Source organism: Zingiber officinale, chromosome 5A (genome assembly GCF_018446385.1).
Source record: "Zingiber officinale cultivar Zhangliang chromosome 5A, Zo_v1.1, whole genome shotgun sequence".
Taxonomy (NCBI): Eukaryota; Viridiplantae; Streptophyta; class Magnoliopsida; order Zingiberales; family Zingiberaceae; genus Zingiber; species Zingiber officinale.
In genome coordinates, this window is record NC_055994.1 from 119,363,941 (window position 1) to 119,376,951 (window position 13,011).

Here is a 13,011-nt window from a genome sequence, read left to right on the forward strand (position 1 = left end):
GGATGCTCGCGGTGAAGGCTCAGAGCAGGTCAAGAGTAACCAGATGCTCGCGGTGAGGCCCGAAGCAGGTCAAGAGTGACCGGATGCTCGAAGGAAGCCCGGAACCATGAGAGTAATTGTAATCCTTCGTTTGAGGGGATAATTTTTGAGATACAATCAAAGTCCCATATTGAAAAGATATGGAAAAAAATCATAGGTTTAAAAGAATGTAAGATATCTCCATTGGCATGAGGCCTTTTGGGTAGAGCCCAACGATAAACCCAGTTGGCAGTTGGCCTCATTGACTATCCCTAGGGTGACCGGTCTGGTCCCACGGAAGTTTTCCACTAGCCACCAGGGTAAATCGAAAAGCACGTACGGCGGCTAGCCCAGAAGCCCAGCATCTTTTGGTTGCGTGGACAATATCATGTTATTGTAGAGATATGTGAATATCCTTCGGTCGCAACAAAAGAAATAGAGAGATTGGTAGTCAATTGGTGCATTGGTAGTTGACCAAAGTCGTTAAACCTATTAATAACTCATGATATGAATAAAACTTCGACAACGATCAATTTATGGATAATTACAATGGAGCGACAATTGGCGAATTCAAGTCACAATAAAAAAAACCTATAAAAAAGAGTTTTGTGGTGATCTATTCGCGAGGTTCTTAAGCAAATGTTGTAGCATTGCCTTAAGAGAGCAAGCAAAGCAACCAAAGATATTCTTTAGTGCATTTATATTTACTTAGTATTATTGTTATATTTACTTCCCCGGCAACCCCCATTGGTGGGAGCTTCGCGCATGGGCTATCCTTTTTTTATTTGCTTGTATTTCTTTGTATCTCTTGTGTTTTGTAAGAATAAGTTATTGTGTTATTGTAGCACGTTTCTTTGCCTCTAAAAGGTATCAAAAGAGGAGAAACGGATAGTAGTGATTTCGGGAGTGATTCACCAATGGATTATATACTATATCTAAAAAAAAAAATCAAACATTAGAAAATATTAAATCTTGTTTGTAATCGAACCGGGCTTGAATTTGAATTAAATTGGATAAGTTGCACCAAACTAAATTATTTGGGTTGGTTTGGATAAGTTAAGGTCGAATCAAAAATTAGAAAATTTGGGTTTGGTTCAATTGTATTCTTAGTTCACATGGTTTAGGGTTTCCATGGCTAAACTAGAAGATTTGGGTTTGGTTTAATCATATTCTTTGTTCACATGATTTAGGGTTTCCAAGACCAAAATAAAAAATTTAGGTTTGTTCAATTATATTCTTGGTTCACATGGTTCTTAGTTTATATGAATGATTATATATATTTAAAGAATTTAGAGTTTGAAGGGAGCCTTGGCGCAACGGTAAAGTTGTTGCCATGTGACCAAAAGGTCACGGGTTCAAATTCTGGAAACAACCTCTTGCAAAAAGCAGGGTAAGGCTGCGTACAATGGATCCTTCCCCGGGACCTCGCATGGCGGAAGTTTCGTGCACCGGGCTGCCCTTTTAATAAAGAGTTTAGGGTTAGGGTTTGATTTAAGGTGTTTTTCTTTTCCAATGTGTCAGACTTTTCTCCCTCCCTTTCTCGCGATTTCACCTAGCAGCGGTCATCGTCCCTATTGGAAGCAACCACCACTATCTCTCTTTTTGGTGGAAGCAATTGCAACCCTTGTTGGAAGTTGTTGTCGTCCCGACTAAATAAGCACTTATTGTCCCAGTTGAAAAGGTTTTTCAATTGAGGTGGCTTTTCCTCATTGATTTTATTTAAATTTTGATATTTTCTTTGAGCATAATTAAAGTTAACAAATTATAATTACAAGATTAATTAAATATGTTGTTTTTAAAGGGAAAATTTTCAAAATAAGATACTGCTAAATAAAATTGGGGTTAAGCATAAATCTATTAGGATGATTAAAAGAATGAAATTAATAGTTGATTCCACTTGTTATCTGCCATATAATTATATATTTGTAATGATGTATAAAAATTAGATACAATTAAGCCAACTATAATTTGAATTTGATGTGGAAAATAATTAATGAAATTTTCAGGTCAATTATAGCATTAGGACAGACCTTTCCATGCCTCTTGTTGAGCTTCCTCATGTTTATCAGCAGGTTGTGCTGCCCAAACAAAATAACCTCCAGCTCTGAGCAATCTGTTGACCTCAAGAAGCAGAATCCCATCTTAACCATTTTGTAAATAAATTGATTAGCACATCAGTATGATTGAAACAGAAGAGCTACGAAAAACTCATTCAAGTATTACACAACAAGAATTCCAGACTTTCATACTGGAAATAACATAGCTACTACAAAAAAATTGACCAGAAAAAGTGAGGAAAAAAATAGGAAAGATGGTTCGGGTGAAAAAACATAGTGGTTAAATGATAGCAATTTCTAGATAAATTATTCATCATGAAAAAATGAGAGTCAGGGATGTCTGAATAAACTGCAAAACTACTTACCATTGCGGGTCCAGTTTATTCTGCATCTTGAACAATGAATTAGATCAAATGCCTGGTTTGGATATGGCAAGCGCTGAGTTGTAAAAGATGCAACCATTGCAGGTACTCCACGTTCAAGAGCCAATTGAATCTGATTTTCATGGACATCTTTTGGGGCTATTGACATGGTGATCACATTTCGTGAAAATAGAAAAGCACCAAAGCTAGCTACACCACATCCAACATCAAGAACAACTCTTGTACGATTCCCAAATGCAATTTCTGGAACCATCTAAAGTTTACAAAGAAATAAGCATTGTCTTTCTAGATATTATCTAAACAGAGAGGATAAATTAAAACCACACATAGGATGATGAGTATCAGTACCTGGGAAATCTGATCTAGGTACTGATTTGCTCCATGGATAAATCGAGTGCCATCATCTGGGAATTTGAACTTATCATGGTCCCTAGAGATCCAATTTTGTCCTTTATCTTCAACCAGACGTGTGTGGGGTACATTGCTGAACCATACCTGAGACAGTGCAAATTTCAGGAAAACATCAGTAGCGTAACAAAACCACCAAGGTCATTCCCAACTCCTAAAGCCGCACGAGAATGGATCTTAACCATATTTGACATAAAGCTAGATTGTCACCTATAATTGCAAGATTGTCGCATGGTATACAACTTTTACTTATCCAAAAAAATATAATTGCCAGATGTATCCTAACCATCCTAGTATCTCAATATGCAAAGGATAGGTTAGGAGGCTCCCTAAAAGTAATCCATAACATCAAGGCTTGGATGTGATGCAATAAAACAAAGGGTGCTTCCATTGTTATGGGCTAATGTGTTTAAAGAAGCTAATCATAATTAAAGAATAAGGTTAGCAACTTATAACTAAAGAACTTTTGGTGTGTTACATTTAGGGAAAGGGAAATTATTAAATTCATTTTTTCTTACGAATCACTTATTTAGTATTTGTAGAGCTCAAGGTAAACCCTAATCTAAGGTATCAATATGGGAAAAAGCTAGGTTTGTCAATAAGAATGGCCCAAGCCTAAGAAGATGGCCCAATTGATCCATGTTGGTCCCAACCTAGCCTATGCCAAGTCATGTTGAATGGAGAACTAAGAAAGTAAATCCCAACCCTAACCCAACATAGACACGAGCCTGATTGAATCCGGCCAGCCACACAAATAAAAATAATTGATTAAGATTTTTAAAACAAACCTAAAAAAAGTTTTAAAAAATAATATGTATATACAGAGAGAATAGAATAGAATATCATTTTATTATTAAGCTTATCAAAAGAACTTGAAAAAAATTAAAGAAAAAAAGACAAGAACTAAAATATAAATTGTTTGAGAGAATAGAGAAAGAGCTTATGAGAGAATAAGAAATGAAAAAGAAAATTGAGAGCTTGAGATGAGTATGAGATTGTGCTTGGATGAGGAACGAGGTGTGGGGTGGAAAGGTATTTATAAGAAAATTTAAAACTTCTACACCTTTTTAGAAAAGGTATTTAAGGAAATTATAGTCTAGGTGAGACCAAGTGGGTCCATTGCCACTCTAGACTAAGCCTATTACACGTACCTAATAACTTTTTACCACTCCCCTCATAATAATGCATAGATAGTAAGTCAAATTATTTTAGATAACCTAACAAATCGCTTATAAGCAAATATAAACTAGCCAATGCAGACTAAGAAGTGATCACAAAAATGAAAGAACAAGTAAAAAAAACTCTGAAAATAGATAATAGACGATGCAGTTTAATGGTACATCGTCCCTTCAACCTCAGATGAAGAGATGAATAGAGAGAGAAAAAAATGAAACAAGAACAACAAGAGTCCGCAAGAACTAATTCTCTCAAGTAACATCTTACTAAAGTGGTGCATATAGCATCACGAAAAGGAATGCACTCAACGGTCCTTAAAGAACAATAGAGCACATCTTGACCCTTTACTAGAAGAATCAAAATAAGATTTCGATATTTTCTCTATTTACGTCTACACTAGAGATAAATTACACAACTTGGTCCTTTCTTGGATATTGCAAAATCAGAACAGGACATTTAATTTGTTTTAACTCTTCATTGGAGATTAAACAAAAAAAACATAGCTCAATCATTTGTTGGATGTAGCAAAACAAAAACAAAAGTCATCACTAGCTCAAGGGGTGCAAATGCACTAAGCAAATAGAAAGAGTGAATTTCTGAAGGACGACAAGAAATTAAGAGAAAAGTTATGAGAAGTTGAAGGAAGCAAAGAAGAAAGGAAGGAGCAGCATTATCAAAGCTATGGACCTAAGTGGCGAGAAGTATGGATCCATTGGATCTGGTGATTAACAATGAAAACCATCTGAGAACTATCCAATGTGGAAGGTTGGCCCAGTGAAGCCAATTTAACACAGATTAGAAAGGTAGTCTTACCGGAGATTGGAAGAGAACCAGGAACACTTAGCACCAAGATGATCCATTGCATTAATTCGGAGCTAGAAATGCTATGGAGTTCTGCGGAGGAAGCAAGAGTCCAATTAATCTAGAGGACTGCAAGCCAGCTGAGTTGGGCAAAAGGGAAACTGCATGCCAAAGTGGGCATGCAAGCCGAAAGCTCAATCCATGGTTTTAGCTTGTAAATAGAGGCATCCATGACATGAAGGTGCTTAATGAGATCAGTGAGACGCGTGCATCACATAGCAGTGAACAGAAAAGGTAAAGGACTGTGGAGATGCACTGCTCGCTGTCATGTGAGGACAATGATGTATGGACAAGCAGCTGCAATGGCTCACGAGCTCATTGTGAAGGCATACAGGTGAATGTGTGGTGCCGCAGCCTAGCTTCTGTACAGGAAAAGAAAGACATCAAAGGTACTAGGTATCATTCGATTGAGGAGAAAATGGATTTGGAGAGAGAATGCAGAACACGTGGAGAAATAGGTAGGTGATAAAGGAAGGTCAGAGCCTCTCTGAAAGAGAATAACTAAAAAAAACTGACTCAAAAAGGGGGTTTTGATACTATTTAATGTTTAGAGAAGGGAAAATATTGTAATGATTTATTTTGTTTAAGGACTTATGCTATGTATAGAACTTATGATAAAACCCATACTTAGATGTATAATATGGGATTGAACCCAGTATGAGAGAGGAATAGAATTGATAGGTAAAATGATTTAGAGAAAAGTAAACATAAGATACTTTTAAGAAATAAGATGAGTTAGCAAAAAGACTAGAATATAGATGTTTTAAAATATGATATATAAAAGAATTAAATTGAGGAGTAGATATGAGGTTAGATATTAGATAAAAATCGTAAGGATAAGGTCGTAGAAGTTAAGAAAATTAAAGAGAGCTATGTTGCTAGTTATTTTAAGAAAATGAGATATTGAATGTTTTAAATGGTTATGATTTAGTACAATTGAAGGATCAAACCATAAATGAATTTTACTAGAACCTAGATGCGATTACTCACAATATATCTATGAGTGAACAAGATGTAGCCCCCACGGGGTAGCACAGTTGGTACTTGCATGTAGTGTTGCTGCAATAGGTCATGGGGTTGATTCCCAATATGTGCAAAATGCATTGTGGATCACCTAACTCTCATGCAAAGGGTCACTATGCTTAGCGAAACCCCTGTGATTTACCTCCCTTCCAAATTGCATAGGACAGTCCTAGAGGGGCCCCGGGGTAAGGGTTATTACCTTTTGCTGCAATGAGTGAACAAGATGTACTTAAACAAGATATAAATAAGCATGTGAGAAATATTTGGAGAATATAGAGGTGTACACAAAGATTCTTGATTTGGAGAAAAAAATAAAGGTATTATATTCAATTTTGCGGCATCTTATCATCGTATGATTTAATACGTGTTTCAAGAGGAACTATATAAAACTTTTAAGAGTGATGATAGTTATAGCAATATAGATATTTCCTTTACCAGGAAAGTAGATTAAATTGTGTATAAGAATCATAAAAAGTAATATCTAGTGAATGATTAACTAATTAACATCACTAAATATGGGGCTTCAAAATTAAATTGAAGGGTAATCTTACAACAACTAAATGGTGAAATTTTGATGACAATGAAGACTTTCCAAAGTAGAATGAAATTTTTTTTGGAATAAATGGTTTGTAAACATCGATGAGTGGTCTTTGACAATTGCATATCAATTCTTGAAGAGTCTAAATGTCGAAGTTAATATATATAGTGGTAGTGTGAGGAAGCACAAAATGTATTAGTGTAAAGAAGATACAACAACAAAGCTTTTATCCTCCTACGCCATTGGACTTGATCCTCTACTATATCATCATCTATATTTAAATGAACTTTATCATGTTTTATCATTGCTAATCATGTTTTCTTTGGTTCCCTCTTCCTTGCTCAATGTGCATATTTGTCACAATCTTACATCGCCAAACTAGGGAATTTATTGGTCTCTTAAGCACATGCTCATAGCATCTTAAATGTGTCTCTCGGTGTTTTCCCTCAATAGGTGAAAACCCAACTTTCTCTCTAATATTCTCATATCTTATCTTGTTCATCCTCGTATGCTCGTATATTCACCAATCTCTGCGTCTCTCATCTTCTTCTCATGTGCTCCCTTCATAACCCAACATTCAACTCCATATAACAAAGCTGATTTAACCAGTGTCTCATAAAACTTCCCTTTAAACTTTAGAGGCACCTTACGATCACAAAGAAGACCTAATGCTCTCCTCTATTTCAAGCATCCTACGTGTATCATATGTAAAACATTTCTATAAATCTCTCCATCCTTTTGTAAAAAGAATCCTAGATATTTAAAACTTTCAATTATAGTTAACTCGCCAGCTCACATCTTAACAATTATTTACTATGTCTACTATTAATAAACTAAAATTTCATATATTTTGTATAAAAACTAAGCCTAAAATCTTTAACTTCCCATGTCCCACAAAGATTTAAGCTTAGTATTTCCTCCTTCACATGTCACATAGACCAAACAATATCATCTGCAAACAACATGCACCATGGAAAAATGTCTTGCATTGGTCCAATGAGTTTATCTAGGGGTAAGCAAAATTTTAATTCAACCAAAATAACCAATCGAACCGAATTAATTCTGAACTTCGGTTTGGTCAATTTGGAAGTTCATTGTTTTTTAAAAAAAATATTGATTTCGATTATGAATTTCATAATTCAATGAAACTGATCAAGTTTTATTTAAAAAAGAATTTAAGGCCTTAAAAATAAACCAAGTTTAATGGGCCTAACCAATTGAATCCTAGCACAACCCCACCACCTCGCCCTATCTCCTCCAACTCAAACCCCCTCTCCGCCTCGCCCTATCTCCTCCCACTCGAACCCCTCGCCGACTCCAAGCAGGATTTTCATCAGAAAGGTATCCACTAGTGTCACCTACACCCACCTTCATCTCCAGCTCATCCTCCCCCTCGCTGTTGTCGTCGAACAGAAGGTCGAGTCATGTCACTAAAGTCGGTCCTAAAAAGTCTCATTTTTATATTGTTCTCTTCCCAATCCTAGTTGCCCTAGCTTTTGAATCGAAGAAAACCAACACCAACCGACGAGAAATTGATACTTGTGAGAGGTAAATCTTATTCTCAACTATTGAAAAATCAATGGGTTTTATGTTGATTCTCTTTTTTCCTCATGTTTATTTGCGAAAGTTTTCCACTTATTTTTTATTTTTGGATTCAGTATTATAAATTATCATTAAGAGACCATGTGTTGTATGCTTCTCTATTCCTCCTCTCAAAAATAGCTTGTGCTCTTTTTGTTTAGAGAATTAAGGTTAAACAAATAAAGAAAATTTTTAATTTTGTTATGATAGTTTTAATATAAATTAATTAAATTAACTTACTTTATATTCTTTATTTCCTATTGTTCTTCTCCATAATCTAGATTTAACACAACCTTTTTACCATTTAATAATTATTTTTTGATATTTCAATATCCGTCTGTTTATCACTTCTTGATTGAAATATTTTTGGATGAGAAAAAGAAAATTAAGCTTTTATGTTGCTAAAGTTTATTAAAATCTTTTTAATTTTGTTTCTTGTTACATTCCATCCATGAACTCTACCATCGGTAGCATTTTATCTATGACTATGATTATAAAGTTCTAAGCAATAGAGCAAGGAGCATGATCATTTGTTCATCCTTTCTAGATGTCTGCATTTAATTAATCCATCTTTATGTATATATTTTGATAAAAATCATACAATTTTACTTCTTGTAGATGTCAATGCAAGAAAATATATCAAGTATGAATGTTGATAATAGTTGTTCCATACCACAATTTCTAGTGGGAACAAAAACATGTGCAATCTCTAGTGGGAAAATATGAATGTTGATTGTGGTTGATGGCTTAAAAGATATAATGAATCTATAATGAAGGTTAGAAATGCGATTAAATATGTTAAGCAACTCCCATCCAGATTAAGGAAGTTCAGGAATGTGCAACGATTGAAAAAAATTCAAAGTAAGAATTCCTTATGTTTATATGTATCAAGTAGATGAAACTCAACTTTCTTAATGTTAAATGTAGCTCAAAAATTTGATAGAGCTTTTGATAGGTTTGATGAACAAAATCCATGTTTTAAATTAGAACTTCACTATAAAGAATGACATGTTGTGAATGATGATGGAGAGTCGATACTATGGTAACCCTCAAAGAGAAATGAAAACCTTTGATGGGAGGCCAACAAGTGCAAATTAGAATAATCTTAGACTTTTCACATCTTTATTGTAGGCTTTTTATGAACTAACATTAAAAGTTTCAAGTTTCTTGTATGTCACTTCCATTACTTTTGCACTCAAGATTAGTTCTATTCATACTCTATATTGAAGGAGTATCAGAAAAGTAATGATCTTGATGTGGTTTCATGAGAAGAAAAAAAAAAATGACAGGCATTGGGGAGATCTTGAGAAGATAAATAACTTGTTTTATATTGTGGTGGTGCTTGATGTAAGGCCAATGTTTTACATGGCGTCCGAGACGGCCGCTTAGGCACCGCCTAGGCCGGAGGCGTGCATCAACTACACCACCTCATGCAAAGGTGGTGCTTTAGGCGATAACTCACCTCCTTCCGCCACAGCCGCGCCTAGAACTGCCGCCGCCGCCGCTGCTGTTTCACCACCGTGGCGCGTCCGGACGCATCGCCTGGGCCCGAAGACGAGTTCGGATGCATTGCATGAGCTTGGACAGGTCATCCGAGCCCAACAATGGGTTGGATGCGTCGCCCGGGCCCGGCGACGCGTCCGAGCACGTCATGCAATCCTAGCGGCGCATAAGACTCGTCGTCCGACCAAAAAAAAGGTACTACAGTTTAATTAATCTTTAGGTTAATAATTTTAATCAACTCTTAACTATAATTGGGATAATTTAAATAGACTTAATTAAAGTCTAATAAAATTATCTCATTATATATATATATATATATATATATATATTAAGTTTTTAAATTTTTTATTTTTAAATATTTATATTAAATTTTTTATTTTTAATTAATATATTTTATTAATAGTAAATATAAGCATGACTATTTATAATATTATATATAACAAATAGTAAAGAAAATTCAACCGCCTAGGCACTACCTAAGCGGTTGAGGCGATAGGCAGTCATCGCCTGCCCCGCCACCACCTAGCACCATTTACAATACTGTGTAGGGCATAAATTTGATTTCATAGAATTTAGGTTGGTCAAATTGTATAGAGATGAAAAGGGTGCAATGGTAAGAAAAATAATAAAGGAGACTTTGCTTGCTTTGTATAAGAATTATAAGGAGAAAATAGAGTCTGAAAATAGAGTCTCAAGGTAGTATATGGAAAGTGTCATCTATTCTAGAATGGTGACAATGACATTGAGCCAAAAAATGTGAGTCAAATGGATTTGAATAGACAATCAATCCTTACAAAGTACAAGAAGCAAAAGGCATAAATTTTTGGTGAAGGTAATATGTCGAAACTAGACAAGTATCTTAATGAAATGGTTGAGTAGTATTGTGACACTTTTGACATTTTGGAACGGTGAAAGAAAAATAGATTTTCTATACTTACTCGTGATGTGTTAGTCATTCTAATATCAATAGTTGTTTCAGAATCTGGTACTTGATTGTTTCAGGAGTTCATTGGCTCCTAGGGTAGTAAAAAGCCTAATTTGTACTCAAGATTGGCTTCATTTACGTTTGGAGCCAATTAATGTTGAAGAAATTTTAAAGGATGTGGACAATAAGTTTTTCTATTTAAGAAAAATATAGTTAGATTTTTCTTTACTGTTATAAAGTACTAATTTATTTGACTTATATGTCATTATTTTTTTTAGAAGTCTCAAAAATTGTATTGGACTCATCTTCATCAACAACATAAATGGATAAATGAATCACATTAATAATCAATGGTATGTTTTAAATATTTTATCTGATTTAGAAGTGCATTTACTTGTTGATCTTCTTCAGGTTGTAAATAATAAGTTCTTGGTCATTAGGGACAAAGCTCCCCACACAATGTGATCTTGAACATATGACTCCTGTGGAATTCTTTTGTGAAAATTGAAAATGTCATTACCCTATTTATCATCTCTTGGTTGGTTTAAAACGTGTTATGGAATTAACGCTTAGTCTATATTTGAATCATGATTCTCATTGGCTGTGACATTAATGGTTGATCTAATTAAGTTTTGTTTTTTTGTGTGATTTGCAGTACTCCCTTAGTTGCTGGAAAATTGAAGCATCAAACTCCCTTAGTTGACAAAAGTAGTCCAAACTCTCTCAAGTATACCATTGACTATCACAGAATGTAATAGGTCTATTTATAGTCTCTTACAGAGTTGACAACTCACAAAGTAGTAAAATAGAAAAGACATGAAAAGACAATGAATTCGTGTACATGATTATCTGAACTACTAATACAATTTATAGCCTGCTGGATGTGGCAACTCCGAGTGCCTAAAAGGGCTCCGAGCGCCTGGGTGTAGATAAAACTTTATCCGCGTTGCAACGGCTCAAAGAGCCTGGACCGGTCCGGGCACCTGACTGGTTCAAGCGCCCGAACGCGGCTGGCACGTGTCCTCGCATCTAGGAGGCACCCCTGGGCTATCCCGGGGGTTCCGAGCGCCTAGATGGTCTGGGCGCCCAGACAGTCAACACTATGTTGACTGTTTGATTTCTCCGTTCCGACTCCGTTCGCTTGGGTGATTTCGGCCATCCGGAATAGGGTTCATCCAAACCCATTTTCTGGTATTCTCCTCGAGTAAGCTTCCGCTCAGGCTTCTCGTCCCTCGGAAATGCCGCGCGCCTCTTTCTCGTCCGCCAGTGTATTCTTCTGCAGCTCCTCGTCCCTCGGGCACGCCAAGTCCATCGACTCTCTCTCGTGTCATCATTCTCACTAGCTGCGTTTTTCGCTCGACTTCTTGTGTTCCTAAATTCCTACATACTTAGACACAAGATATCAAGCATACACAGGACCTAACTTAACTCGGTTGACCACATCAAAACTACCTCGGGTACCTACAATCTTCCCATTTTTGATGTGCATCAACTCGAGTTAGAGTCAGGATAAAAACATAGAATTAATAAAATGACAATTAAAACTGAAATTTTGCAAACTATAAAATTACAAATATAACCTCTCCCTAGATTTAAGCTTTCATCTCTCATTCTCCTCCTTTCACACATAAAAAAAATAAAGTCAAGAAAAAACAAAGTTAGATAAAAATTTGAAACTTTTTCTATGAGTTAAGGAAACAGAATTTAAAGTAAAAAAAAATTTACAAAATATTTTTCTAAAAATCTGAATTTTCAAGATTTAATAACCACACTTGCAATTTTAATTTAAAAATAAGTTTAACACTTTGAAAAAAAATTTCTTAAAGTTCAACAGTAGTATATGAATATACGAAAAATTTTCACTAAAAATTTTTAAATATTTAGCAAAAAAAAATTACTTTGTACAAAAATATAGTTTTTCCAAGATAAATTTCAAAAATAGATTTTTATTCAAACAAATCTCCCAAATATTTCTAAGTATCGAGAACAGAATGTATAACTAATGAAAAATAAATTTTTCAAAAATAAGTTTTCAATACATTTTAGTTTTAAAAATAAGGTTTTCGGTAAATAATCCATAGAAAATACATTATTTATCAAAAAACTTACAAAAATTATTTTCAAACAAAAATTCAATGGTTGTATCACTATAAAAAATTTGGATAAGAATTTCGAACAAAAGATTGTACAAAAAATATTTTAAACAGACGTGATTCTTTTCGAAAATGAATATTTTATTAACCTAAAAATAAGGATGATTTTTCTTTTTATTCAAAATATAACAGTAATTCCCCGAAAAATCAGGTTTTTCAAAATATATATCCGAAAAAAATTAAATTTTAAATTATGATTTTCCAATCAAAAATTCATAAACAAAAATTTTTTAATCGAAAAAAATTCTAAAAAAATTTAATACTAAAAGGTTATTTGTTCTAGTAAGAGGAAAAAATTTCAGCAATAAATATAAACAGTAAGCATACGAACTTAATTTTGCAAATAAAATTAATATTCCTAAACATAAAGCTTGCATAATAATTT

General features: G+C 34.5%; 1 protein-coding gene across 1 annotated transcript in view; it reads right to left on the bottom strand.

Moving 5' to 3' along the window:
* LOC121981488 (probable methyltransferase PMT11) overlaps nt 1-13,011 on the bottom strand; it is a 36,947-nt gene that overhangs the window by 15,753 nt on the left and 8,183 nt on the right. The window contains exons 2-4 of the mRNA XM_042534032.1: nt 2,807-2,953; nt 2,441-2,711; nt 2,049-2,159 (exon numbers count right to left, since the gene is read on the bottom strand). Coding sequence (XP_042389966.1) covers nt 2,049-2,159; nt 2,441-2,711; nt 2,807-2,953 — 529 coding nt within the window. The remainder of the gene's footprint in view (nt 1-2,048; nt 2,160-2,440; nt 2,712-2,806; nt 2,954-13,011) is intronic.